The sequence below is a fragment of the Thrips palmi genome, unplaced genomic scaffold (genome assembly GCF_012932325.1).
Source record: "Thrips palmi isolate BJ-2018 unplaced genomic scaffold, TpBJ-2018v1 HiC_scaffold_10, whole genome shotgun sequence".
NCBI lineage: Eukaryota > Metazoa > Arthropoda > Insecta > Thysanoptera > Thripidae > Thrips > Thrips palmi.
The window spans coordinates 16865406-16891222 of NW_023144621.1; the positions used below are offsets into that span (position 1 = coordinate 16865406).

Here is a 25817-nt window from a genome sequence, read left to right on the forward strand (position 1 = left end):
CGGCACGAGTGGTGCGAGGTTCCTCGTCAGCACCACTTCACAGTGCAGTTTCTAGATTTAGATTGGCAAAGGAATCGAAGTGAGGATAACTGAATGCCCCCCACCCCCAGCCCCACCAGGCGAAGCGAAGATCTGCTCGCGCCTTTGCAGCCTCCGTGTGCTGCGAGCGATTCCCAACAATCGCTCTGTCCCTCTCGCACCCGCACGGCGAGCCCCGTGAGCGCGAGAGAGACAGAGCTACAAAGTGAATCGTCGGAAGCAGTCTGCCGGGTCGGCGGAACCCGGCTCTCGCGCCGCCTGCAGCATCGTATGAAAATTGCATTGCTGGTACCGAGAACGCGCAGTCTCTCTCGCACTCATGAGGCGCCCCGTGGGGCCCCGTGGGGGTGCGAGAGAGACAGAGCGACGGAACGATCCTTCATAATCAGGCGACTGGATAGGTTGACTCGGTTTCCAAGAATGGTGGGTTTCCCCCCCCCCCTTTCCCCCTTCCACGAAACTTGCCACGCCTACGCCGTACGCGATGCCCCGGCACTGTTTCCTGCTTCCCCGTCACAACAATGGACACACAGCTAGGCGCAGCCGAGCGACCCAGAAGAGTCGTTTCGTCGCTCTGTCTCTGTCGCACTCATGGGGCTCGCCACAAGGGCCATAAGGGTGCGAGGGAGACAGAGCGACAAACCGCTCGGCAGCCAGAACCTTCCAAATTGATCCACACTAGCCACCCTCGTCGCCCCTTGCCCGCGGATGGACAGGTATGTGTCGGAGCGCCGTTTGACCTTTAACACATTCTCTTCTTCTCTCTCTTCTCTCTCCTCTCTCTCTCTCTCTCTCTCTCTCTCTCTCGCACACACACTCACTCACTCACTCGCACCTGAGAGAGCGGCGCCAACATATTTCGGTCCGTGTTCCAGAGCCCGCCTGTCTTGTTTGCAGAGAGGCTTCGCTCCCCTTCGCCCACGTCGGTTCAAAACTCCGCAAACGAGATTCCGGGCTTTCTCTCTCTCTCACTCCTTCTGCCGGTCTCTCTAATCTCTCTCTCTCTCTTTCTTTCTCTCTCTCCTCTCTCTCTCTCTCTCTCTCCCTCTCTCTCTCTCTCCCTCTCTCTCTCTCTCTCTCTCTCTCTCTCTCTCTCTCTCTCTCTCTACCGCCGGTCTCTCTCAGTCTCTCTGTCGCCGGCCCGCGATGCCACTATCCGCGACGGCGAACATTTTTCTTTTGATTGGAAGTTATTGCGTCCGTGAGAAAGAGAGACAGAGAGAGAGAAAGAGAGACAGAGACAGAAAGAGAGAGAGAGAGAGTGCAGGACGTGGCGCTAAAACAATGAAAGATTCTCATATAACAAAACAATATCGCCGGACTCGACAGCTCGGCAATAAAAGACGCTGCAGAATGGTTCTGTCGCCCTGTCTCTCTCGCACTCACGTGGCGATCCGAGGGGAGAGAGCGAGAGGGAGGGGGAACGAGAGAGAGAGAGAGAGAGAGAGAGGAGAGAGAGAGAGAGAGAGAGAGAGAGAGAGAGAGAGAGAGAGACTTTGTGTTCTGCGGAATTGATTCCGTGGTGGTTGTTTACCTAAATCTGCTCGTCATTGTTCCGAGGGTTTGCCTCGGGGACGAAAACAGCACAGGCCCTGTGTGATTTCCTGGTTGCCCCGTGTCGCAGTGTACTAGCAGGCAAATTCGCGAGGACCGCGGCCGAGACACGGCAACGGCCCGTCGCGGCGGCGCGGCGGCTCGCTGACTCGGCCGCGGGTGAACCTGCCAGTGCCAGGGCACGCCTCACCCGAAAGAAAGTATGGTAGTGAGGTCCTCGACGTCCACCGGTGCCCTGTCCGGACTTGGCCCGGCGTGTGCCCCCAGCGTGTGCCCCAGCGGTACCCCAGACGCGTCACCGCCATCCTCATGCCGCCGTGACGTAATAGCTCCTGGTGACGTCATTGCAGCATCCCGGCGTCGCTCGCGTCGCTTCGGGCCTTCGGTAGGCGCTCGGGTCCCGCCGAAGCCGCCCGAAGAGCGCTTGGGTGCTCGGCCCCACTCGGCCCGGCCCGAACAGAGGACGGCGGAGACAGGCGGAGAGCGCTGAGCGGGGCCGAACCGGCTTGGGGGGGGGGGGGGGGGGCAGGGGGTAGCAGAGGTGCAGCAAAGGACAGAGGGCATGGGGCGCGCGCTGTGCGAGTCGCTGTGGCAGTGAGGCTGGCGCGCACACACACACACACGCTCACTCGGAATCCATGAGAGCCCAGTTTGCAGAGAGATTCTGCCACCCTTGCGGGACAGCCGACTATACCGACTCCCCGAGCGCTTCAGGCCAGCTCGGCTTAAGCCCTCAGCAGGAATGACAAAAAAGGAGAGAGAGGGAGAGGAGAGAGAGAGAGAGAGAGAGAGAGAGAGAGAGAGAGAGAGAGAAAAGAGAGAGGAGAGAGAGAGAGGAGGGGGAGAGGAGGAGGGAGAGGGGGAGAGAGGGGAGGTGAGATCGTCTGGAAGCTGGAAACGTGCTGGACGCAGCATTCCTGAAGCGTTCCAGCATTCCAGAAGCGGGCCCTCCGCCACCTCCCATTTCATTTCCCTTCTTCGCTTTTCCCTGTTTTACTTTCTTTCTATTATTCCCTTTTGGCTCTTTCCGCTGCGCCGTTACGTAACGCGGACAGCCCTTGCTTCTTGCTCGTTCATAATCAGTCGTCCCTCCTCGGTGTCGCTGTTTCTTGTTGTTTCTTCGACACGGCCGGGGCCTCGGCCGGGGCGGCGTCTCCGGTCATCGCTTTTTACACGACCCCCCCCCCCTCTCTCCCTCTCCCCTTTCCTCAAGCCAGGCCACCGTAATTTAGCGTGTGCGCGTGCCACGCGCGTAGCATCGCCAATGCGAAGGGGTAGTTTTGTTCTACCCCGTCTCTCCGGCCCCTACTCCGACTGACAGACCTCCGTTAACCCTGTGCCGTGCCGAAAAAGGGAAACAAAGAATCCGAAATAGAGAGGTGGACGATCGTGCCCTTTGGCGTTGGGTGCATTTATAACCACCCTAGCGCCTCGTATTAACTTTTACTAAAAAAAACGTTAGTAGATAAATAAAACAAGAAGTAAAAAAAAACAGTCTACGTTGGATTTGAACCCGCAAGCTGTGGTTTCAGAAACCGGGACCTTCTTCACTATAGTGGCCCACTTCTAGAGCAGTACGACATGGTAAAAACCGGTAAAAACGGTACCCAGCGATTTCCAGGAACCGTTTTTAATGTTAAAAAAAGTGGGGCAAAAGCGTGACTAAAATTCTGCAAACAAGAGACACCAACAGGGCGGATTTGAACCAGTAACCTTGCGGTTTCGGTCAGCGACCCACTTCTCCGGGTGGCTGGGACTGCCACGCCACTGCCACGCCACTCCGGTCGAGTTTGCCGCCGCGCGCCGCCTCATTCTGGGCGGCTTATTGGAGCCGCACTGATTCCGAGAGTCGTTTCGTCGCTCTGTCTCTCTCGCACTCATGGGGCGACCCGTAAGGGTGCGAGAGAGACGGGGTGAGGTTCTCGGAATCAGTGTGCTGGCTCGGGCAGGCTCCAGCAGGCTCCAGCGCCGCCCCTGGAGAGGCAAGCCGAGCCGGCTCCAGGTTTAAGTAGGTCAGCTCGTAATTAGGGCTAAGTAGAACGAGGCGGCAAGCACGTGTCCTGCCAATCTGCCTGACACCAATCCGCCCGACGCGGCCCGACGTCAGCGAGGCTGAGCGCCGCACAGTGGGCCAGAAGGCCGTTGGAGGCGGCCAGAACTCCAGACGCGTTTTGAGCTCCAGAGTCGCTAAATGGGACCCGAACGTGTGACCCCACCAATAAATTGCTCTCCGAACGAGGAATCCATTGGTGGGGTCACACTTTCGGTTCGAGTCCTGTTTACGGCGACTCTGGAGCTCAAAACGCGTCTGATGTTTCAACCTCCTCCACCGGTCTTCTGGCCCACTGTGCGCAGGGTGGATCCACGTGAGCCTGAGCTCCGTGCTCATGCCGCAGAGTCGGTGAGCCTCGGTACGGTACAAAGCAGCAATTGTTATCCGCCTGTCTCTCTTTGTCTGTCGGCCTCTCTCTCGCGGCAGGGCGATGGCCGAAACACGTGCCGCCCGCGCACGCCGACGTCGGCCCCTACCTGCCACTGCCGGTGAGGCAAAACAAGAACAAAACACCGCCAACAAGAACAAAAGGCCCTCTCGCCTCGGCAGGGTGTTGAACCGCGGACCTCGCGACGCGCTCCTTTTATTCCCATCTTTCTGCCCAGACGCAACACCGCCACTGTCTGCAAGCAGACAGCCGGCTCAGTTCCGTTAATAAAATGTTTTTTATTAAGGGATTTAAGTTTATAACTTTGTCAATGTTGTGGGACTTGTGTTCATTTTGTTAAGTGAGACAGACGTACAGGCGTAGGGACGGATAGACAGACAAACAGACAGACAGACAGGACACAGACTGGCAGTGGGCTGCATCTTTCACTAAGAGGCTGGGTCCAGGGTCCACCTCGGCGGCCGGCCTGAGGATTAATTATGCAAATGATAATGTGGTGAAAATATTTTGGGGCTCGCTTCGCCTCGCCTCTCGCCCCGCTCCGCCATGGCTCCGCTTAGCATTGCTAATGTCCGATCCCCGTTTGGCCACAGCCGCAGCCTTCAGGGTCGTATCGCCGCCTTGCTGTCCGCTACACTGCCAAAAGGCTGTCTTTCTTCTTCTTCTTCTTCTTCTTCTTCTTCTTCTTCTTCTTCTTCTTCTTCTTCTTCTTCTTCTTCTTCTTCTTCTTCTTCTTCTTCTTCTTCTTCTTCTTCTTCTTCTTCTTCTTCTTCTTCTTCTTCTTCTTCTTCTTCTTCTTCTTCCTCCTCCGCCTCCCCGATAGCACATCGATCTAGATGCTAGCGAGGCGTCCTTGAGACCGCCTGGCCCGGCCTGCCCGGCCCGGCCTCGCGCCACCTGGAGTTGCCCTCGAAGCCCCCTGGAGCGGCCCTGGAGCGGCCCTGGAGCGGCCCGGAAGCGGAGCAAGCGGAGTGCCACCTCCACTGGAGGGGCCTCGCTGGAATGCCGGCGCATGCCGGCCCACGTGGGGAATATTAGCCGCCACTGGAAGAATGCGGGCCAGGCCGGGCGAAGAGCGAGCTGGAGCGGGCCGAGCTGGCAGACTGATTCCGAGAGTCGTTTTCGTCGCTCTGTCTCTCTCGCATTCATGGCGGTCCCCCGCGTCGGCGCGAGAGAGACAGGGGCGACGAAAACGACTCTCGGAATCAGTCTGCCGGCCAAGCTGGCGTGGCGAAAATAGAAACCGGGGCACTGGGAGGGGGAGCATGGTGGCGCGGCCCCGTCTCTCCTACTTGTTGGGCCGGCCTGGCTCCGACGGGCTCTCTCAATGAACCGAATGCAGGCTGCGGTCCTCACCAGGGCCCTGCAGGGGGTGGCCTGCCGGCCTGCCCTCCCGACCCCCCGGCCTTCCTGGACACACGCTGTGCTGGCTGTGCTCTCGACACCGGAAGGGCCGTGCCCGGCCGTGCCAAACCAGAAACCGCCCCTTCGAACCGCCCGGAGGCGCCCGGAGGCCGGAAGCGTGTCCGGAGCAGTCCTGTCTGGAGCGGCCGTGTCTGGAGCGATCTGGAGCATACTCTCCTAACCTGCGCCGAGTATCCACTGTAAAAGAAGAGTTTTTCAGCCCCAGAGGGCCTTACGATGGACTGCTCTTTATCCCTCCATGTAAGGCCAATGCTCTCGGATTGGGAGCTCAATTTTTTTCAGGGTCGACGAGTTGGCCTGGGTTTTTCTCTCTTTTTCATAATACGGTCGGCGTTCTCGGACGCACCCTTGCATGCCTGATAGCGGATGTTAATTTCGCCTCGCGGTCAGATTATAAGACCGGCAACTAGGCTGCAGATACGGCGGGGCGTGCTGACGTCAGCAGTTCTGTCTCTCTCGCACTCGCGGGGCGCCTCGTATAGGGGTGCGAGAGAGTCACAACGCGCCCAAGCGCGCCGCGCCTAGCTGTGTCTAGCTGTGCCTAGCGGCTAGCAGCTGCGCGTGGCTCCCAACTCGATACTTGCAGTGTGCTCGCCTGGTCACGCACAGTGGGACAGAAGACCGATGGATGCGGTCAAAATTCTAGACGCGTTTTGTGCTCCAGAGTCGCTGAATGGGACTCGGGCCGAACGTGTGACCCCACCAATGGATTCCTCGTTCGGAGAGCAATCCATTGGAGGGGTCACACGTTCGTTTCGAATCCCAGTTAGCGACTCTGGAGCGCAAAACGCATCTAGAATTGTGACCGCCTCCACCGGCCTTCCGGCCCACTGTGTCGCGTCCCGCCCGACAGAGTTTGTACAAAAGGGTGGATGGCGCGCGAAGCCGTGCGGGAACAAAAGGGAGAAAAGAGAGAGGACTTATTTGGCTTTGAAATTGGACTCGCGCTTCGCAATACGGCCGGCTGGCTGTGCTGCGGGCTGGTGCCGAGAGTCTCGCTGTCTCCCTCGCACTCGCGGGGCGTCGCGGCGCGTCTCGTGTGGGTGCGAGAGAGACAGAGCGCTCTCGGAATCGGCCGCGCTGGCCGCGCTGGCCGCGCTGGCACTCGGCCGGCGTTCGTTTGAGTTGAGGAGAGAGCAGCCTGAGTGAATTTCGGTTACTCTCGATGTGTGTGTCGGTGTGAGTGTCTGCTCGAGTGCACCCGCAAGCTGACTTCGAGAGTCTCGCTCTGTCTCTCTCTCACCTACACGTGACGTACGGGACGCCGCATGGGAGCGAGAGAGACAGAGCGACCCTGCCGGAGCGCTGCTGTCATTGGCGGTGGTCACGGCGGCCCCCTCAAAGCCACAAAGACCCCCTGTCCCGGCTGTCCTCGTCCCGGGCCGTGAGGCCTTGGTCGCTCTGTCTCTCTCGCACTCACGGGCCGTCCCGTGTGGGTGCGAGAGAGACAGCGACGAAAACGCCTCTCGGAGTCAGTCTGCTGCCTTGGCCGGGCGGCCGGGCTGTGACGTGGCGACCGTGGGGGCAGGAGAGCGCCGCGCCACGCCGCGCCACGCCGCGCCCGAAATGGAGAATTTGGAACCACTCAGCTCTGCCACTCCACAGACACCGAATCAAATCACGGCGTTCAGTGCGAGGAACTCGCACACAAAAGCGGGGATTTCCCTTTTCGGCAGGGGATCGCTCAATTCACTTCAAACTTTCCCCCTCAAAAAATTGTGTGTGTCTTTTTGTTTGTTTTTTTCGTTTGCAAGCCGTGCGATACCAGCATAGAAAATAAATATTCCCCTAGCCGGCAGTGAGCGGCAACAGCAGTGGCGTGGCGTGCAGGCCCTGGCGCCGTTCGGAGCTGGGGCGGCTGGAGTTTCGGGCGAGGGGGAGGGGAGGGGAGGGGGTGGGGAAACAGGAGGTTTGGCGGCTCGGTCTATTTCCAGCACAATCTTGGCCGCCGCCGCCATATCGCAGTGTAGTGGGCCGAGGTCCCGTCGCCACAATTACAGAGGGCTATTTTTGAATCGGCCCCGGCATCGCTGGGAAAGCCACTTGGAGGCGTGGGACGGGACGGGGAGACGGCAAGAACCGACCCGGGCGAGCCCTGGCACCGCCGTCACCGTGTTGCTCACCAAGCGACTCTCTCTCTCTCTCTCTCTCTCTCTCTCTCTCTCTCTCCTCTCTCTCCTCTCTCTCTCTCTGTGGTGTGTGTGTGTGTGTCGGGTTCTCTGTGTGTGTGTGTGTGTGTGTGTGTGTGTGTGTGTGTGCGTTGGTCAGTCACGTCCTTTGGCTTGACGAAATCCCGCACAGCCTCCCCCACGGTCGTTTGCAAAGTCGGTACGCGATTCTGCCTTCCTCCCCCCTCTCACCTTCCCCCACCGCTACAGGACCCACCGGCTTGTCTCTTGGCTTACTCATTAGCCCTGCTCTCTCGCCATGCTCGCCTCAAAAACGGAAACACGACATTTTGTTTGTGCGTTTGTGGGCGTGTGGGTGTGTCCTTTTTTTCTGCCATCCTCCAGGCGTAAAATATTCCGTCTGTTTTCCAGTATTTTCCAGTAGACCGCGTGCAAACACAATCCCCCACCACCGCCGTCTCTGCTTTTGTCGTGTCCTTGGAGCCGCTGAGCCAGGTATAAAAATACACCGACACATAGGTCCCCGCGAAGGTGCTGCGTCGTGTCGCGAGAGCGCGCGTGTGTGTTGTGTGTCGCGTGTGCGTGTGTGTGTTTGGGTGTGTGATCGGTTTGCTTCTCAGCTTTTCACCGCGACTTTGTACTCTGTAATGTCGTTTGGAGCGACGAGGAGCTAACAACAGTGAGGTGGCCTCCTTTCACCGCCACTTAAAAATGAGCCGCTTTACTTTTTCAGCCGGGCGAGAGAGAGAGAGGGGGGGGATGTATCGCATCAAGCAGTGTCGTTCCCCTTCAGAAACGCTGCGGGAGAAATGAAACAAAAAAAATAAAAGGAGAGAGAGAGAGAGAGAGAGAGAGGCGGTAATACATCATTACAGCTGCTCCTCCCGGCGTGGGTCGTCGTGCTATTCATTCCGACGACTTGAAACTTAGTGAAGTACCGGCACGTGGCACCGCCCACGCCCAGAGTTCACTGCGATCTTTTTTTTTACGCTGCACCATGCGGCACCATGTCTTCATCAAGTTGGCTAAAAGAACCGCGCGCAAAAAAAAAAAATTTAAAAAAAATGAGAAAAGAAATGGCGTGAAACTTGTTGCACGGCAACGGAGGTGGTTAACGCTGATCCCCCGGTTCGATACCGCACCCGGAGAGTGTTCAAGATGCATGTCGCGTCGGCGAACTGGCTTTAAATAGCGCGGCGTGGCACGGCGTCGCTTCGCAGCGGATCAAATGACGTCACTGCCGCGCTCGACGCGAACGCTGCGAAAAATTCGAGTCACGGGCCGCACCAGGTTGCCTCCGGTATCGAGGCACGGCGGCATGCCACTGTTTTGTGGGTTGGCACCGCGCGAGCAGGGCTGTACCCTTTGTCGGTCCCGCGCGTCCCGCGGCGGCAGTCAGGCACAGTCAGGCCAGCAAGGTCACTCGGCTGACCTTTCCAAAAAGCTGCTAAAACAATTTCCCCCTCGTTTCTGCGCGTTTCTGGCTCCTTGGATTTCACTTTGAGAGCCGCCGACGCGTCCCTGTTGCCCGGAGGCCCTGGAGGTCCTGGGTCCTGGAGGGCCTGGAGGGCCTGGAGGTCCTGGAAAAAGGCATGCTCTCCAGATTGCCTGGAGGTCCTGGAGGTCCTGGAGGTCCTGGAAAAAGGCATGCTCTCCAGATTGCCTGGAAGCCCTGGAGATCCTGGAGGTCCTAGGTCCTGGAGGTCCTGGAGGTCCTGGAGGTCCTGGCCTGGAGGTCCTGGAAAAGGGCATGCTCTCCAGATTGCCTGGAGGCCCTTGAGGTCCTGGAGGAAGCCAACGCGTCCAGGCTGCCCTCCCAGCCGCGGGGGAACGAGTGGTTCCGACATGCAGATCGTCTCGTCCGCATCGCTGAGTGGCTACTCTTCCGGGCTGGCAGCTCCAGCTGGTCCGGGCCGCAGACTGATTCCGAGAGTCGTCGCTCTGTCTCCCTCGCGCTCATGGGCATCAAGAGAGAGACGGACAGTCCTGCTGGTGCGCCGCCGCTTTGTCTGCGCCGTCTCTGTGGTCTCTGTCTCTCTCTCGCCCAGGCCGTGGCTGCGGATAATCCGGTACGGGGAATCGTGGGTGGCCCCTAGCCTCCAGGAAACACGGCTCCGTAATCTCCAGGAAGCGGCCGAGCGGCGCGTGGGAGAAAAGCGAGTCCAGCCCGGGGCTGCTGCCGGCTGGTGCTTGGCGTGCTTGGCGTGCTTGGCGTGCTTGGCGTGCTTGGCGTGCTTGGCGCCACGGATCGGATTTCAAGCTGCTGCTGCTGGGTTGAACTCCCGGTGCTTTCCGATTTTTTTAAAAAAATATTTTCTGCGATGAGAGGCGGCTTGGCCTGCGGGCTGTACCTGGCCGGGCCCCACGCCGCGGCTGTCGGGGCAGTGGGGGCGCTCGACGACAGTACGACAGCGCAGGTTGTCCGCGAGGCCGCGGGGGGCGCCACCGGTCAGCGCGCCGCCAAGCCACGCCATGCCGCCTCCAGGGGGCGCCAGCGTGCGTGGCCGTATTGATCCGACCCGCCCCCGCGCCACGTGTGCCGTCTCCGTCGCACCCGCTGCAGCCCCGGGGCCGCGCGTCGCCCTGCCTCTGTCGCACCTGCGGGGCCCCGGGGGCTCGCGGACCCCCAGCGCCGGCCGCGGAGGCGTCGCGAACTAGCGGCCGGTGGAGGGGGCTGTTCATTCATGAATCGGCGGGCAGGTCGTGGTGGGGGCGGGCCTGCCTGCGTGGGCGTGAGGCCTGGTGAGGCCGCGCCGGGGTGGGGGCACTGTTGCTTCGTGGCGGACGGGGGGGGGGGGGGGGGTGGCTGTTGCTGGTGCCCCTAGCGCCACTACCCCGCACGGCCCGGAGCCCCGGACCACCACAGCCGCCACCCACCTCTCGGTTCTCTCGGTTTGTGTGGGCGAGCTTTCGCGTTTAATATAGGGGAATTGTCCGTGGCTGCGCTCGCCGACAAGGCAGGTCGAGGGGCCGCCCCGCCGTGCAGCCAGGCAGCCAGCCAGGCAGCCAGCCAGGCATAGCCAGGCAGCCAGGCAGGAACGCAGCATATGTTGCCGAGATGCGGTCCTCTCCCTCGCACTCCATGTCTTTCTTTCGGCGGCATCGCTGACGTCACGGTCATGTGGGCCTCGGCACGCTGGCGGTATGGCAGCTCGGGGACGTAGAAGACCAGCGCAGGCGGTGGAAACGACCATTAGATTTGGTGGGGTAGATGGTTCGAGTCATATTTAGCGACTCTGGCTGGAGCTCAAAACGCGTCTCGAGTTTCCGCCGCCTGCGCCGGTCTTCTGGCCCACTGTGCGACGCCACCAGAGGTCTGCTCCCTCGGCAGCCCTGGGGAGCCCCTGCCACGGGCGGGCTAGGCAACACTCCGGCATCGGTGTGGGCCGCGTGGCCTATCCGCCGTCTCGCAGGCTGGCGGTCCCTTGGCGGTCCCTTGGCGGTCCCTTGGCGGTCCCTTGGCGGTCCCTTGGCGGTCCCTTGGCGGTCCCTTGGCGGTCCCTTGGCGGTCCCTTGGCGGTCCCTTGGCGGTCCCTTGGCGGTCCCTTGGCGGTCCCTTGGCGGTCCCTTGGCGGTCCCTTGGCGGTCCCTTGGCGGTCCCTTGGCGTCCCTTGGCGGTCCCTTGGCGGTCCCTTGGCGGTCCCTTGGCGGTCCCTTGGCGTCCCTTGGCGGTCCCTTGGCGGTCCCTTGGCGTCCTTGGCGTCCCTTGGCGGTCCCTTGGCGGTCCCTTGGCAGTCCCTTGGCGTCCCTTGGCGGTCCCTGGCAGTCCCTTGGCGGTCCCTTGGCGGTCCCTTGGCGGTCCCTTGGCGGTCCCTTGGCGGTCCCTTGGCAGTCCCTTGGCGGTCCCTTGGCGGTCCCTTGGCGGTCCCTTGGCGGTCCCTTGGCGGTCCCTTGGCAGTCCCTTGGCAGTCCCTTGGCGGTCCCTTGGCAGTCCCTTGGCGGTCCCTTGGCGGTCCCTTGGCGGTCCCTTGGCGGTCCCTGGCGCGGCGTGGCGCGGTGTAGCGCGGTGTAGCGCGGCGGGGTGGGTGACTGGCCGACCGACGCCTGGCCGTCTCGTCAGTTCAGTGACACTGACGAATGGAGCCACTTCTCGGAACGCTGCACGCACGCACACACTCGCACTCACTCACGCGCATGCACGCTCACACACTCACAGGCGCCACCTCCACACTTCCGCGAAGCGCGTGGACGGGGCTCTGCGCTCCGCGCCACGTCCGCGCCACGCGTCGAGTCCAATCAACCTGTCAGTCACCCCGCGAGCGGCGCGAGCCATTCCTCAACCGGCCCGTTGATTAGTCATTAGGGGGTCGCGCGCAAACCTCGCGACCCGAAATGGGCCACTTTTGGACCCTCTGCGACGGGCAACCCAACCGTCCCATGTATTTTAGATGGGAGTGTGATTTTTTTCGGACCCCCTTCCTCCCTACATGTGTCACGTGATAAATGCACGACCTCTAACGTCGTATTTCTTTTTCCAAGTATTTCAGTTTTGTTGGGATCGAAATAAATCGTTTCAAAATTGGAAGCTGGTTGCTGGTAAAAAAAGTCTTTCGCCTCCCTGTGAGTCGACGGTTTGGAGTGCACGAGGTTGGGATTTCTATTTCACCCTCCGTGGCCCCGTCCCACCCCGCCCCGCCCCACCCCGGCCTGCCCCCTGTCCCCGGCCGAAAAGGAAAAGGGGTAAGATTGGATGTTCTCGTCTAACAACGGCCCGCAGAGTCGTTTTCGTCGCTCTGTCTCTCTCGCTCTCACGGGGCGTTCCGGACAGGAGTGAGAGAGACAGAGCGACGAAAGCGACTCTCAGTCTGCCGGTCCCACTCGACACCGCCTCGCACCGCCTCGCACCGCCCTCCAGACCCTTACAGAGGCATTCGCACCGCTCTTGAGTTTGTCAGTGTTCCCCCTCGAGAAGGCCCCCTGCTCGGCCCCTGCCCCGGGCAGCCTGCGCATGCGCGCGGCCCGCACTGCGATCGAATCCGGCATCGCTCCGTCTCTCTCGCGCGGGCCGGGCGGGCCGCGAGAGCGAGAGAGACAGCGCTAGAGTGCGCGGCGGAGTGACGCAGGCAGGCTGGGTCTCGCGCGTTGCGCTCACAGGGTCGCCACAGCAGGGAAAGGGCCTGGTGAGTTCAACTTCCTATTCTTTATTCTCCTGTCGGCACGGTGGAGTGACGTCAGAGTGACGGTAGAGTGACGTGAGAGTGACGGACGGACGCGTGACGGGACGGTCGGACGCGAGCGAGGTGCGGGCAGCGCCACGGGGCGTCCGCTCGCGTCGCGCAGCTGTTGTGCTTCGCTCGAAAAGTGGGGTTAGGTGTCGCTCTGGTCTGCGCTGCGCTGCCTGGCGTTTGCTTGCTGTCGTCCTCCTCGCCCTCGGCGTGACTTTTTGTCATTGACTGTGTCCGCTCATCATCACGTCCTTCTCACAAGACGTCACAGCGTCACTTCGAAGTACGACACTTGAGTCGACACGGGGCGAAGCCACAGAACGAGGCTTTCCGTCTTTTGTCTGGGAACCCTTGTGCAAAGGGACAGACCATCTCCGCCAGCGAACAAATTTAAACCTTTGATGATTTTTGACCGCGTATTGTGGTTTGTTTAAAAGGGGGACCCCCAAGATGGCGGCCTCCAGTGATTGCGTCTCTCGCTGGAGTCAACAAAGTTGGGGAGGGGGAGGGGGGCACTGTGCGCATATTGTTCCTCACTGCAACCCCCTCCTTCATCACAGAATCGGTTCTAATCGTCCATTTTGTCGTCTTCGCTGGAAACAGTGCCATCTGTCGCGAAAGTAAAGTCCTGGTGGCACTAATTCTTGCTTCTGTTCCAGTTCCGTCGACATGTACCCGCTCGTCACCGCGGTGGCGGTGTTTGCGGCCGCGGCCCACCTGGCCGGAGCCTACCTGTCGTCGCCCAAGGTCTGTCCGCACAGTGGACTTGCCAGAAGGCCGGTGGAGGTGGCCAAAACGCTGGACGCGTTTTGAGCCCCAATGTCGCTGAATGGGACTCGAACCGGACGTGTGACCCCACCAATGGATTCCTCGTCCGGAGAGCAATTGATTGGTGGGGTCACACGTTCGCTTCGAGTCCTGTTTAGCGACTCTGGAGGTCAAAACGCGTCTAGAGTTTTGGCCGCCGGGGACGCCGTATTTTCCCTTGTGCAACGCCTCGAAAAATGGTTGTTGTCGTGAAACGGCCTAACTGAGTAGCAACTGTCGACATCGATTCAATCGAATTTATGCCAACAAACATCGACTTTTCTGTCTTTCAATGAAACTTTTGTTTTATTATTGTGTTTTCTTTCCGCCAGCAGGAGGCCATGTTGACCGACGCGCTGTTGCGAGAAATGTTAGACCCCAGTTACCTCGATCTCGAAAGCGGGTAAGCTGCAAACCGCATTCAGTCCGTCTGCCTTTATTTTTTTAACGGCAATTTTTAAAATAAACCATATTTTTCATTGGTTAGCGGGCCGGTGCTGGCGAGCAGGAATATGAAGGACTTTGACGCGTTGGACTACGAGCTGGACAGTGCGCTGGGGCCCCTCAGCCCGCACCCCTCCACCAGGGACGGCGAGTACCTGCAGCACGCGCCGTCGCTGTGGGGGCACCAGTACCTCAGCGGTGAGAACGCGCTCAAATAAAAGTAGTCATCTTCGTCAGCGCGCGCGTCTCGATGTTTTGTTTTCGTTTTTGATTGCTTCAGGAGGGGCTGGCGAAGGCAAGCAGCAGCTGCGCCCCGACGGCGCCATCAAGAACAAGCACCAGGTGAAGACGGACGCCGCCCTGCCCGCGTACTGCACGCCGCCCAACCCGTGCCCCGTCGGCTACACCGGTAGGCACATCGCCGTGGCGCCGCAGTGGCCGAGGGCGTCAAGGCGTCTATTCGCAACCTCCATCACGTGCGTTCGAAGCTCCACTTTTTAACCATTTTTATTTGTGCTGTTGCAGCGGATGACGGCTGCCTGGACCAGTTCGAGAACACCGCCGCCTTCTCCAGGGACTACCAGGCCTCGCAGGACTGCATGTGCGACCAGGAGCACATGTTCAAGTGCCCCTCGGCCAAGAACGGCCACACCGACGGCAGGAACGACATCTCCGAGGACGACATCGACCGCTTCGTGCACGAATTCCAGGTCCGTTTCCAGCCCAGTACCCCAGCATTTTCCTGTCGACAGCACAGTCGTTCATACTCGATCGTTTTCGTTTGCAGGACAAAAACTCGAACAAAATTGTCGCCAAGAAATACCACGTCAAGAAGGTAAGCGTCTGCGCGCTACCGTGTTTCGGGCTCTGCGCGCCTGCGGAACAGAGCGTAGGCCAGCCCGCTGAACGAGCGTGTCGAGGGATTGCCTACCCTCTGCTTCACAGGCGCTAGCGCTGACTCCGAGAGTCGTTTCCGTCACTCTCTCCCTCGCACTCGTGGAGCGTCCCGCTGCGTCCCGCTGGGTGCGAGGAAGAGACAGCGCCGAAAACGACTCTCGGAATCGCCAGCTGACTTCGCGCAGGGAAACTACCGCGCGCGCCGAGCGTTTGCTTGTCCTTCCACCTTCCTGAAACACGCCGCGTTGTTTTGCAGTCCTCCAACCCGTACCTCCAGGGAGAGCGGCTGCCGGTCGCCGCGAAGAAGGGCTTCAACGTGCAGTAACGTGCAAAAGGCCCAAGAAAACAACATTTTAATCGCGCGGTGCTGAAACAGCTTATCATCGCCAGGACACCCTGATAATAACTGTAATAAGTTCTGTTTCCATGTTTCATTCGTTCTAGTGGGTCCCTTTTCCGTTTTTCCGTATTCGTATAGCCAAACTTATTTGAAAAGTCGCATTTCCCCCATCAGCACCAGCATATCACTAGATCAACCTTTATCCCACGACTGGGACCGAGTAGCGAATCGAAATTCGGAGTACATTTAATTTAAGATTAAGTTAGATTTTCACGGGTCGAATCAGGCCTCGAGAATTTATGCAACTGTATTCCCAACATGAGCATAGTTTTTAACCGAATATGTTTAAATTTATATTGCTTTTTAATTTCTAGTCTTCCTCGTGATTAAATTTTGTAAATTTTCGAGATTTCTCGATGGTTGAAATCGCTGACACTCTCGTGGGTCCAGGACCGGGGGCATTTACATAGGGGCTCGCGTTTGATTTTTTTTAGTTTCATACTGTATGCAAATAAACTACGCAAATACTCGCGGTCCAGGGAGAGCGTTCGTTTCACCATCGAAGTCTCGAAAATATTCTTGTAGCCCATGACTGAATGTTTTTATCGTCAGTGCTGCTTCGTTTGTATTTTTTCGTTTTTCGAAGCGCAGGCGCATGTTGTTCATATTTGATAAATTGGCTCTCGCAGTAGCCACACGATTTTCTAAAAATAAAATTTACACTTCCCAGACAACGAAGTTTATTTTTAGTTCGCACAAACAGATAAAGCGCAAACTAAGCGACGATGTAAACCATTTCGATTATGCTGTTGGGCTGTGATAGACGAAGACGATGCTGGTTGTTTGACAACGAGAAAAGTAAATAAACGTTTATGTCGTCGCCATGCGTGTGTCCTTGTGACTTTCCCATTCCCATTCCGTTCGTAATGTAGAGGAAGTATCACAACGGCGGAGGCACAGTGGGCCAGAAGACCGGCGCAGGCGGCCAAAACTCTAGACTCGTTTTGAGCCCGAAAGTCGCTAAACAGGGCTCAAACCAGAAGTGTGACCCTACCAATGGATTCCTCGTTCGGAGAGCAATTCATTGGTGGGGCCACACGTTGGATTCGAGTCCCATTTAGCGACTCTGGAGCGCAAAACGCGTCCGGGATTTTGACCGCCTCCACTGGCCTTCTGGCCCACTGTGCGCTGCAGCGCGGGGTATCCCCGACGCCAGGCACGGCAAGTCTCTGCCCTGCGGAGTATCGCCGCACCGCCGCGTTTGTTGCGTGGAAACGACAATGTGCGAGCAGGCCAACACTTCTTTCCCTCTCCTTTTCTTCCACGGCGAGGCCGGCGAGGAGCGCTCCTCCACGGTACGTGCCGTCTCTCTCGCACTCACGGGCCGTCCTGTGTGGGTGCGAGAGAGTGCTGTGTCTCAGTCTGCTGAGGACAAAGCCGACTTGTCCATACCCCGCGCGCTCGAGTCACTTGTTGACCAAGGCCCTCGGCACGCTGTGCATGCTCTGCAGGCGCCCCGGTCGGTGGCTCGGCGGCGAAGTGGGGCAAGTGCCCCAGGGTGGCGGCCGCCGGCCATCCCGGGGGTACCGGCGGCAAGGTCGTGCCCAAGGCCGTGACGGTGCTCATGCGGCGCGGAGTGACGGATGTCACTGATCAGCCTCGCCGTGCCTGAAATCAGGTAACCACGCGGCGTGGGTTCAAATCCCCGTGACTCTCCCCTTTTCGAGCGACACTGTGCTTAGCGCTGCCGACCTCAGACATGAAAAAAAGAGCAAAGCCAGGCAGGCAAGGCGTTTTGAACCACTGACTTCCCCGTTCACTGTCCCTGGCGAGTTGCAGCGACAATGTCGATCCCTCACGGCGTCGCGTCCTCCGCGCGCGAAGAGGCCCGCGCCGTGGAGCAGACCAGAACTCCACCGCGGCCCTGACGGCCCTGACGGCCCCACCGCCGCCCAGGTTGGCACTGCCGCGTCTTGTCGTGGGTTCGACTCCCGCCGGCCGCCGACAGTTTTCTTGTTGCGACGCAGCAGCGCCTCGCCGTCCCCGTTCTACTACAAGCATGGTGCCTTCCTGGTGCCCTACCGGTGGCGCCACTGCACTGCCGAGGACGACGACAGTGGGGACGAGGGTGACGCGCAGAGCGCACCGCGCCGCCGGGCCTTGTCCGCGTGGACGGCGTTGTCGGCCTGCCCTCCGCGCCGCCGCCCGCCCCTCAGCGGCCACCCTCGCCGCCGGCCGACTGCCGCTGCACGCCGCTTTTGGGGGTAATTGTTGTTGTTGGCACCGTCGCTTGTTGTTTTAGTACTAGTAACGCACAGTGCTCCAGAAGACCGCTGGAGGCGGATAAAACTCTGCACGCGTTTTGAGCTCTACAGTCGCTAAACGGGACTCGAACCGAACGAGTGACCCCACCAGTGGATTCCTCCTTCGGAGAGCAATCCATTGGTGGGGTCACACGTTCGGTTCGAGTCCCGTTCAGCGACTCTGGGGCTCAAAACGCGCCTAGAGTTCTGACCGCAACCCCCGGCCTATTGGCCCGCTGCATGACGGTTGGTCCGGTTGTCGTAGGCGGACGTTGGTGCGCGCGCTGTCGCTGCCGGAGCGGCGCGTCCCGCCGTCGCGGCGCTGCCTCCGCTTCCTGCTCGAGTTCCTGCGGCTGAAGCTCCGGCTCCGCTTCCTGCAGGCATCGAGGCTGCCCGGCAACGCACGCAAGTTCACTTGGCCGGCCACGCTGGCCGCGCGCGCCGCGAACGCCACCGGCAACGCCAACGGCCAGTCGAAAGGCTGCCAAACGCGCGCGCCGCGCCACCGCCCGCCCGTCTCCGGGTACGCACGTCGCGCAGTGTGCCAGATGACCGGTGGAGGCGGCCAAAACTCTGGACTCGTTTTGACCTCCAGAGTCGCTCCAACCGACCCCACCAATGGGATCCCTCGTTCGGAGAGCAATCCATTGGTGGGGTCACACATTCGTTTCGAGTTAGCGAATCTGGAGCTCAAAACGCGTCTAGAGTTTGGAACGCCTCCACCGGTCGTCTGGCCCACTCTGCGCTGCCATGGTTGCCGAGACCCCCAGGATCTAGGAGTAGGGCTGTCTGAGGTCGGTAGGCGCAGGCGGCAGCGTCGAGTGAGCGAGACTTACAGTGTACCGCGGTCCTCGGCAGTGAGTGGCAGGTGCTGGAGGCCGTGGTGCGGGTCGTGCTGGGCGTGACCCTGGAGGACCTGGTGCAGCGTTTCGCGCTGCTCTTCCTCACGCACAAGGAGGCCTTCACCGCGCCCCCGGCACTGCCCGCGCTGCCCCCTCCGCCTGCCGCCGCCGTCGTCAAGGACCCCGTCGCGGACCCCGGCCGCCGGCGGGTCACGCCCATCAGGAGGATGCGGCGAGCACCCCAGGACGCCGTCAAGTCCGAGGTGGTGCTGCCGGCGCGGCCCGCCGCCAGCGCCAACCTGGCCGCCAAGAGCCGGTCGGCGCCGGGGCCGCCGTCGGCCGCCCCTCCGAGGCCGTCGTCGGGGACCTCCAAGACGCGGACGGTGCCGTGCCGCTGCCGGGAGAGCCGCCTCCAGCTGGAGCAGCTGTCCATGGCCTTGGCGTCCTCCGGGGACAGCTCCGACGTGAACCCCGCCGCCGCCAAGCACAGCACCACCAAGGTACCATCCGCTTGACCCGATAATTGTTTCTCGGATTGTACTCTGTCGCCCCAGGAAGCAAAAACGGAAGGCCCCGCTGGGGAAGCAATAAATTTCCGTCGAGACAGAAGCTCCGCGCATGGAATGTGTCAATATAGGATTGTTTTTCTGCCGCAGGGCCGCACCGCGAGCAAAGGCGGCGTCACCATCGCGGACCGTCCTCCCTGGCGGCACTGCTACCGACCCAGCACCCCCAGCATGGCCCTGCTCGGCAGGTAGGATCACCTCGCCAACCAAGCGACACACAGTGGGCCAGAAAGCCGGTGGAGGCGGCCAAAACTCTTGACGCGTTTTGAGCTAAAAAGGACTCGAACCGAGCGTGTGGCGTGTGACCCCACCAATGGATTCCTCGTTGGGAGAGCAATCCATTGGTGGGGTCACACGTTCGTTTCGAGTCCCGTTAAGCGAGTCTGGAGCTCAAAACGCGTCTGGAGGTTTGGCCGCCTCCACCGGTCTTCTGGCCCACTGTGCGGCAGCTTTGCACGTCCTCGTCCTCGTGTCGTTGACGTCGTGAAAGCGCCTCTTGGCCCAGCCCCCCGGCGCGCACGCCGCCCACCTCGCCGCTGGCCTCGCCTCGCCGTCGCGGACCTGGGCCTGACAAGGCCACGGGGGACGCCCCCGCCCCCATCATCAGGGCGGCCAGGATGACGGGCAAGGCGACCGGCGTCGACGGCAGCTCGAGGGACTCGCCCCGGGACGCGCACCAGTCCTCTGTTCAGGTTGTCTCCCCGAGCTTTCGTCCCATCGCGCGGCTCAAGGCGTCTCGCGGTACTCACTGGGCGTTGTAGGTGTTGTACGAGCCGCCACGGGTGTGCGCCACGCGGTCCGAGGCCGGCGAGGACGTCGAAGACCAGCCGAGGCCGTCCGCGAGCACGGCGTCGAGGCCGTCGGTGAGGCAGGCGGAGACGCAGACTCAGCCGCAAGGCAGCCAAGGCGGCGGCCCGGAGACGTGCTGTCGTGGCCTCCGGAGTCAGATCCTGGACCTCCGGAGCCTCATCACCGGCCTGCAGAAGGACATGGCCGGCCTCATGCAGGACGAGAGGGGTGACCTGCCGCCGGAGAGCCGCGAGCGGTGGAGAGAGGTAGCGACACAGGCAGCCTACACTCAAAACGCGTTTTGAGCTCCAGAGTCGCTAAACGTGGCTCGAACCGAGCGTGTGGCCCGCCAATGGATTCCTCGTTCGAAAAGCAATCCATTGGTGGGGTCTCATGATCAGTTTGGAGCTGAAAACACGTCTAGAGTTGTGGCCGCCGGCGCCGGTCTCCTGGTCCACTGTGCGTCTCTCAGAAATGTTGAGAAAATGGCTTGGGCTCCTTGTCTGAACGGCGGACGAATGGCTCGCATGCTACGGGGTCGTGATGTCATTTCAGGGCGTTGAGTTCTGGCAGCAGCGATACGAAGACCTAAAAGAGGAGCAGCAACAATGTCTGTCGAGGGTAGGTACTTTCTGTTTAGTCTACAGAACAGAGCAAGGTAGTCCCTAAAGACTGAACCACTGTGATCATTGCAGAAAAAAGAAAAGAGAAGGTGAGCAAGAGTTGTTCTAGAGGCGTTAAATACAAATAACTCAAAGATCTGACAAACCAATTTTATTGATTCATTCGCATCTTTAACACATAATATGAGGGTTCTACAGAACATCACAAAGGTACAACTTTCTGTAGCCCCTGATGAAACAAGAACTAAGAAATTCCAAAAGGAGTGCTAACAACTGGTGTACAAGTTAATCTATTGAATAGAAAACTACAACGATATGAACCAAACTCTAACATCACAATTTACCGAGGAGATAAAATTTTATACGTATGCGTATTATGAAGGTCAACTTATCAAGCGCATTGGATATGCAATCGTGTCCAAATTTTGGAGACAGTTAATTTCCTCTTGATAAGATGTCCTTCATGATACATGCCCTATAATTCCAATTGGTCTCTGAAATTATACCCGCCATTCATACTTAGACATGATACAAGTGAAGACCTTCACAGTCACATCTACATTCACACTAAAAGAAAAACTATCACACTTACTTGGAACCACAGACACACTTTAAATACACATGACAAACTTGTTAGGTATCTGCCAAAAAAAAGTAGGATTCCCCACAATTCTCTGCATAGTTCATGCCCTTCCTAATTTTAAAGAAGCTATTTTTAAATGCTCATGACAGACAAGACAATGTCAACTGATTGAATGATTTTAACTGGTCCATAAAACAATTTATCAACCACTTTGTATGCTGTGAATATTACAAGATAAAGAATTCGATATTCAGTAAATAAAATTATTTCAGAACAAAATTTATTAAATGTTTTGAAACTGACTAGCTGCATGTTTATTGCGCAATGATGCAAGTTGATCTGCAGTCTTACTCTCTACATTGTCATCCTTTTCTTTGAAACACATTCAAAAGAATATTCAGTGGTGCAATACACAACACCATCAAGGTTCAGTTAGCAATCATTGACTGGCCATAAGGTGCCAAAGAAAACAACAACATTCAGTAGTGAAGAAATAAAATAATCCAAATCTATTGTCAAAACAATCAGATCTTTATGAAGTACAATTTGTAGAAATGAAGTGGTATCAGCAAAGAAGAATATCACTGATTGTGTTAAGCCCATTGTCACCTGATCACAGTGCATTATGAGTGCAATATCACAGAAAGAGCAAAAAAAGAAGAAATCCAAAAGGAATAATCGTTCTCATTTTTTCTTGCCTTAAGGCTGGTTGTCCCCAGAAGTCACAAATTTATCTTGTCATATTCTTTACCTAAAGCTAAATTAGCACAGTAGAACTGATAACACATAGCTGCATTGGAGTTCTTTAAAAACACAGCACAGTTTGTCTTTTTCTTTTCCCGGATCAGAATAAACATTGGCTCAGTCAGCTTCACAGATTATAAAACTAAAATCTTAGCTCCCTGAGAAGATTTGAAATTGTATAACACCTTTCTAGCATTAGAGGTGAAACTAACTCACTTGTATATGTATTTCAAGTAGTTACACAAGAAAAATCCAAGTATTCTTCGATAAACTTTACTTTATCTAATTTGGCAGATATAGCAGAGTATGAAAAAAAGTTCCTCAAGCATCCGAGTGCATCACCTAGATGAATGTGCTGGTATGATTATTATTTTTCTACAGCACTAAAGGGTCCAGATAATTTATAGCTTAAGATTATTTTAAGATGTCAGACTTAAGAACAGACTTTTACACTGCACTGCATTTTAAGCAGGTAACACTACAAATAATTTCTTGGCAAAAACACTGAGGTATTTTACAATAATTCTTGTACAGTTGAACCAGCTATTTTAGGACTTATTGTATTATTTTAGCACTGTGCACAGGTATTTCTCTAAATAAACCTCTCAGAAATATTTCATACAAGATCACAACCTAATGCTCATACAGAATGTCGTAATGTCCAGGTCTGTACAGAAGGTGCACTGCTGGCGTGGTGCCCTCAGGGAAGTCATGGGCGATGACTTGAGCTGAATCCCCACGGTCCATGTATCTGACGCGCACGCCGACATTCAGGGCAGCACTGAGGGCGATGATATGGATGTGGTCACTCTCTTTGAACATAGGTTCAACTTCCTGCAATAATGGCAATGCATACACAATGTTAGATTATCTAAAAAACTTTTATCAAGGCAACGTTTTGGCAAAACAAATCATTACCTGATGGCAAAATGCCGTCATTGTGCGGTTGCCATCGATGAAGTTGAGATAAAAATCAGCGTCCCGTTGCAGTTTGCCCGAAGTGATGAGACGTAGGTATACAACAATGTAGTTTGATTGGCCGGTGACATTGAAAAGCTCATACAGCTCATCCTGGGCCATTTCACCACCACCAATTCTCTCCACAACTTCCATAAACTGACAAACACAAAAATAAATGAAAACATACTACAATTTCCTAATATTTTTGAAAATGGGCCCATGATTAGAGAATACTCACAGTATCATAGAAGTCTTCCAGTGTGAATTGAGGGAAACCAAGCTCAATCAAATCGTCTTTGCTTTTGGAAACAATGTCATAGAAACTGCAAAATAATGTAATATAGGGGTAAATATTTTAAAGTGTTAAAAGATTTCCGTTACTGCTGTTAGGTTTTACCTCTTATATTCGTCCTTGTTGGTCAGCAGTCGCTCAAAATAGGCATATGCAAATGCACGGAAAAAGCAATTTCCGTCTGGTCTCATTCTTCTAATGCTGCTGTATTTACTTGACAGATCTTTGGCTTTCATTGTGTAAATCGGATCAGCAGCATACTCTTTCTCAAGGGCGCAAAGAAGGTCTTCTTTGACACCAACAAGGGGAATAGCTTCTGATATCTAGAAAGTAAAGAAAGGCAATGGTTGATCAGTCAATGACACAAATAATTTCAAAGGAAAACAAAATTGTTTTCAAGTGTGTTTACCTCTTCCTCAATTTGACGCTGCTGTTCCATAATGAGATTATCTTGGTTGGTTGGAGCTGAACAAGAATATAAATTGTAAAACCAAGCATGAATTAAGGTATCACATCATAATATTTTCGCTATCTCACCTTCAACACGCTTCTCACCATCCGCTTCACGAACCTCGTCCCCCATGACTGCTGCAATGATCAGGACACAAGACATTATATAACTCATAAAAAACAATATTTGAGTTGAAACAGGAAAACATCACAAAAGTAGCCAATATAATAAGATAGGAGATTTTTTTAAAAATAAAATCAATTACATTTAACATTTTATGCGGTATCCTAGCAAAAGGAATCTGTTTTTGTTTTCGAGTTTTCAAGAAAACTGAGAGCTTTCTGCCACAAATAGGGACGGAGGACGCCGGGAGAGCCGAAGAGGAAGAAATAAATAAATGCAATCTAAACTAAAAGGATTGCTAGAATGTAGGAACAGTCGCAACTAAAACATTTTATGTGGTGTCTGTATTGCGTTCCTGTAGTTGCTTTTGATAAAATTTAAGTACATCCCTATGACCAAGCTGTTTTTTGTCGAATTATTGTCCTTGGTAAACATGACCCCTAACCTACAAATCGGTACCCCAGGGGTTTCATTTCGCAAAATATACTTCTGGCACAAAAGTGGCTCAACAAAAACAGGCTGTTCAAAACCTTGAATCACGAAGAAAGGCGATCCCTTACCGTTGGGGTTTAGAACTGGGCAACAATCGAAACAAGACACAAAGAATTGCAGACTAAATTCTCCTCTGTCGGAACTTGGAGACGTCAAAGACCATAACAACAGTGGTGCCACCACCGCCACCACACCGCACGCATGAAATTCAGTCCATTGTCGCAGGGTTCGTTGCTTCCGTTTCGTGTGGGAGGAAAGGTTTTCCAAAATTTTAATGCATTGCCTACCAAATAACCCCTCGACGGCGCTGCTAAGATAAATAGGACGCTCGTTGTGTTTGAATGAGATCGTTCCTGGAGAGCGGGAAATGGACCGAAATTCAAACGCGTCGCAGATCCGGCCAGTCCGACCGGAGAGAATCCCTAACCCATTTTACGCGCCCTCGCTTTTTCCACTTTATTCCTCACTCTGAGAAGTGTGACGCCGCGCCGCACGCGTGGAGTGGAACTTGGTCTCGCCCCGATCGCATGGAACACAAAGCGACAGTGTTGCGGTTCTGTTCGTTTTTCTCTCCACGCAAAGTACCGATAGGGCGGGGCGGGGCGCGGGGCAGGGCACACCGGCCCCGCTGCTCCCTTCTCGCTCTGCCCACTCGATCTCAACATCATTTGTGGACCTGATCCCCCACCTGCAGACTGACTCCGAGAGCCGTTTTCGTCGCTCCGTCTCTCTCGCACTCGTGGGTGGGCGTCCCGCGTAGGTGCGGGGGAGACAGAGCGACGAAAGCGACTCTCGGTCTGCAGCCGGTTGCTGCAGCGATCGGCCCATCGGCCCTTTGTCTTCTCATTATGGCGAACAAAAGCAACAAAAGCACGAACGGACTGAATACAGTGAAGACGGGGCGGCCGCTTCACCGCCTGCTTGCCCGCTTCGCGTCTCAAAGTCCCGACCGCCTCGACCGCCTCGACGCGGGTAAGAGCATTACTGTAATGACGCAGGATTGGCGCGGTTTCGGCTTCGAGGGCGCACCGCCTGGCACCGCCCAGCAGAGTCGTTTTCGTCGCTCCGTCTCTCTCGCACCTATACGAGGCGCTCCGTGCGTGCGAGAGAGACAGAGCGACGAAAACGACTCTCTGAACCAGTCTGCCGGGGGCGCCACTCGACACAGAAAGCAAAGCATCGCCCAGCATCGCGCAGTGACGTCACGGAGGGAACAAACCCTCACCGATGCGCGTTGGTAAGATGTGGCCAGTCCAAAGTGGGCCAGAAGGCCGGTGGTGGTGGTGGTCAAAATTCCGGATGCGTTTTGATCTCCAGAGTCGCTAAATGAGACTCGAACAGAACGAGTGACTCCACCAATGGATTGCTCTCCGAACGAGGAATCCATTGACGGGGGTCACACGTTCGATTCGAGTCCGGGCTAGCGACACTGGAGCTCGAAACGCGCCTAGAGTTTTAGCCGCCTCCACCGATCTTCCGGCCCACTGTGCACCGGTCTGCGGAGTAATGCACGAGTGTCGCGGGGGCGAGGCGGAGTCGTATGTCACTCTTCCACCTGCGGTCCACCAGAGCGGCGAGTCGGGCACTTCTCTTATGAGGGGGCCGCGGGGGGCGGGGCGGGGGCGGCGGTGTTTGGTTTCAGTCGGGACGTATCTGTTCTGTGTTGGCTCAGTGACGTGGTGCCGTCACCAATTGGCAGTGTGGTGGGGATGAAAGTTGGTCCGGCGGGCTGGCCTGGCTTGGCCGGGCTTGGCTAGGCAATCACTCGGGGGTTACTCTCCACGGCCCGGCCTGGCCAGGCGACAGGG

At 56.8% G+C, this 25817-nt stretch overlaps 3 protein-coding genes across 5 annotated transcripts; 2 read left to right on the forward strand and 1 right to left on the reverse strand.

Annotated features, from left to right (window-relative positions):
* The first annotated feature begins 12596 nt into the window (after positions 1–12596).
* LOC117654079 (neuroendocrine protein 7B2) lies at positions 12597–16125 on the forward strand. Of its 2 annotated transcripts, none has more exons than XM_034400245.1 (8): positions 12597–12708; positions 13413–13500; positions 13893–13963; positions 14048–14202; positions 14285–14413; positions 14530–14714; positions 14792–14839; positions 15158–16125. In XM_034400245.1, exons 2-8 carry the CDS (start codon positions 13423–13425, stop codon positions 15224–15226), a joined length of 735 nt encoding a protein of 244 aa, XP_034256136.1. In that variant the 5' UTR covers positions 12597–12708; positions 13413–13422; the 3' UTR covers positions 15227–16125. The 2 variants fall into 2 exon arrangements, with proteins under 2 accessions (XP_034256136.1, XP_034256137.1); XM_034400246.1 differs by having other exon boundaries at positions 13896–13963.
* A 759-nt stretch (positions 16126–16884) lies between these two features.
* LOC117645750 lies at positions 16885–20504 on the forward strand. The gene is made up of 7 exons (XM_034386144.1): positions 16885–16919; positions 18403–18520; positions 18761–18886; positions 19043–19126; positions 19714–20007; positions 20297–20362; positions 20437–20504. The coding sequence occupies exons 1-7, from the start codon at positions 16885–16887 to the stop codon at positions 20455–20457; spliced, it is 744 nt and encodes a 247-aa protein (XP_034242035.1). The 3' UTR covers positions 20458–20504.
* LOC117653649 (ubiquitin thioesterase otubain-like) lies at positions 20500–24193 on the reverse strand. Of its 2 annotated transcripts, none has more exons than XM_034399456.1 (7): positions 24078–24193; positions 23481–23531; positions 23353–23408; positions 23049–23266; positions 22890–22974; positions 22610–22807; positions 20500–22525 (listed from the first exon to the last, which is right to left on the reverse strand). In XM_034399456.1, the coding sequence occupies exons 2-7, from the start codon at positions 23524–23526 to the stop codon at positions 22325–22327; spliced, it is 804 nt and encodes a 267-aa protein (XP_034255347.1). In that variant the 5' UTR covers positions 23527–23531; positions 24078–24193; the 3' UTR covers positions 20500–22324. The 2 variants fall into 2 exon arrangements, with proteins under 2 accessions (XP_034255347.1, XP_034255354.1); XM_034399463.1 differs by having other exon boundaries at positions 23481–23528; positions 24078–24180.
* Positions 24194–25817: the final 1624 nt, after the last annotated feature.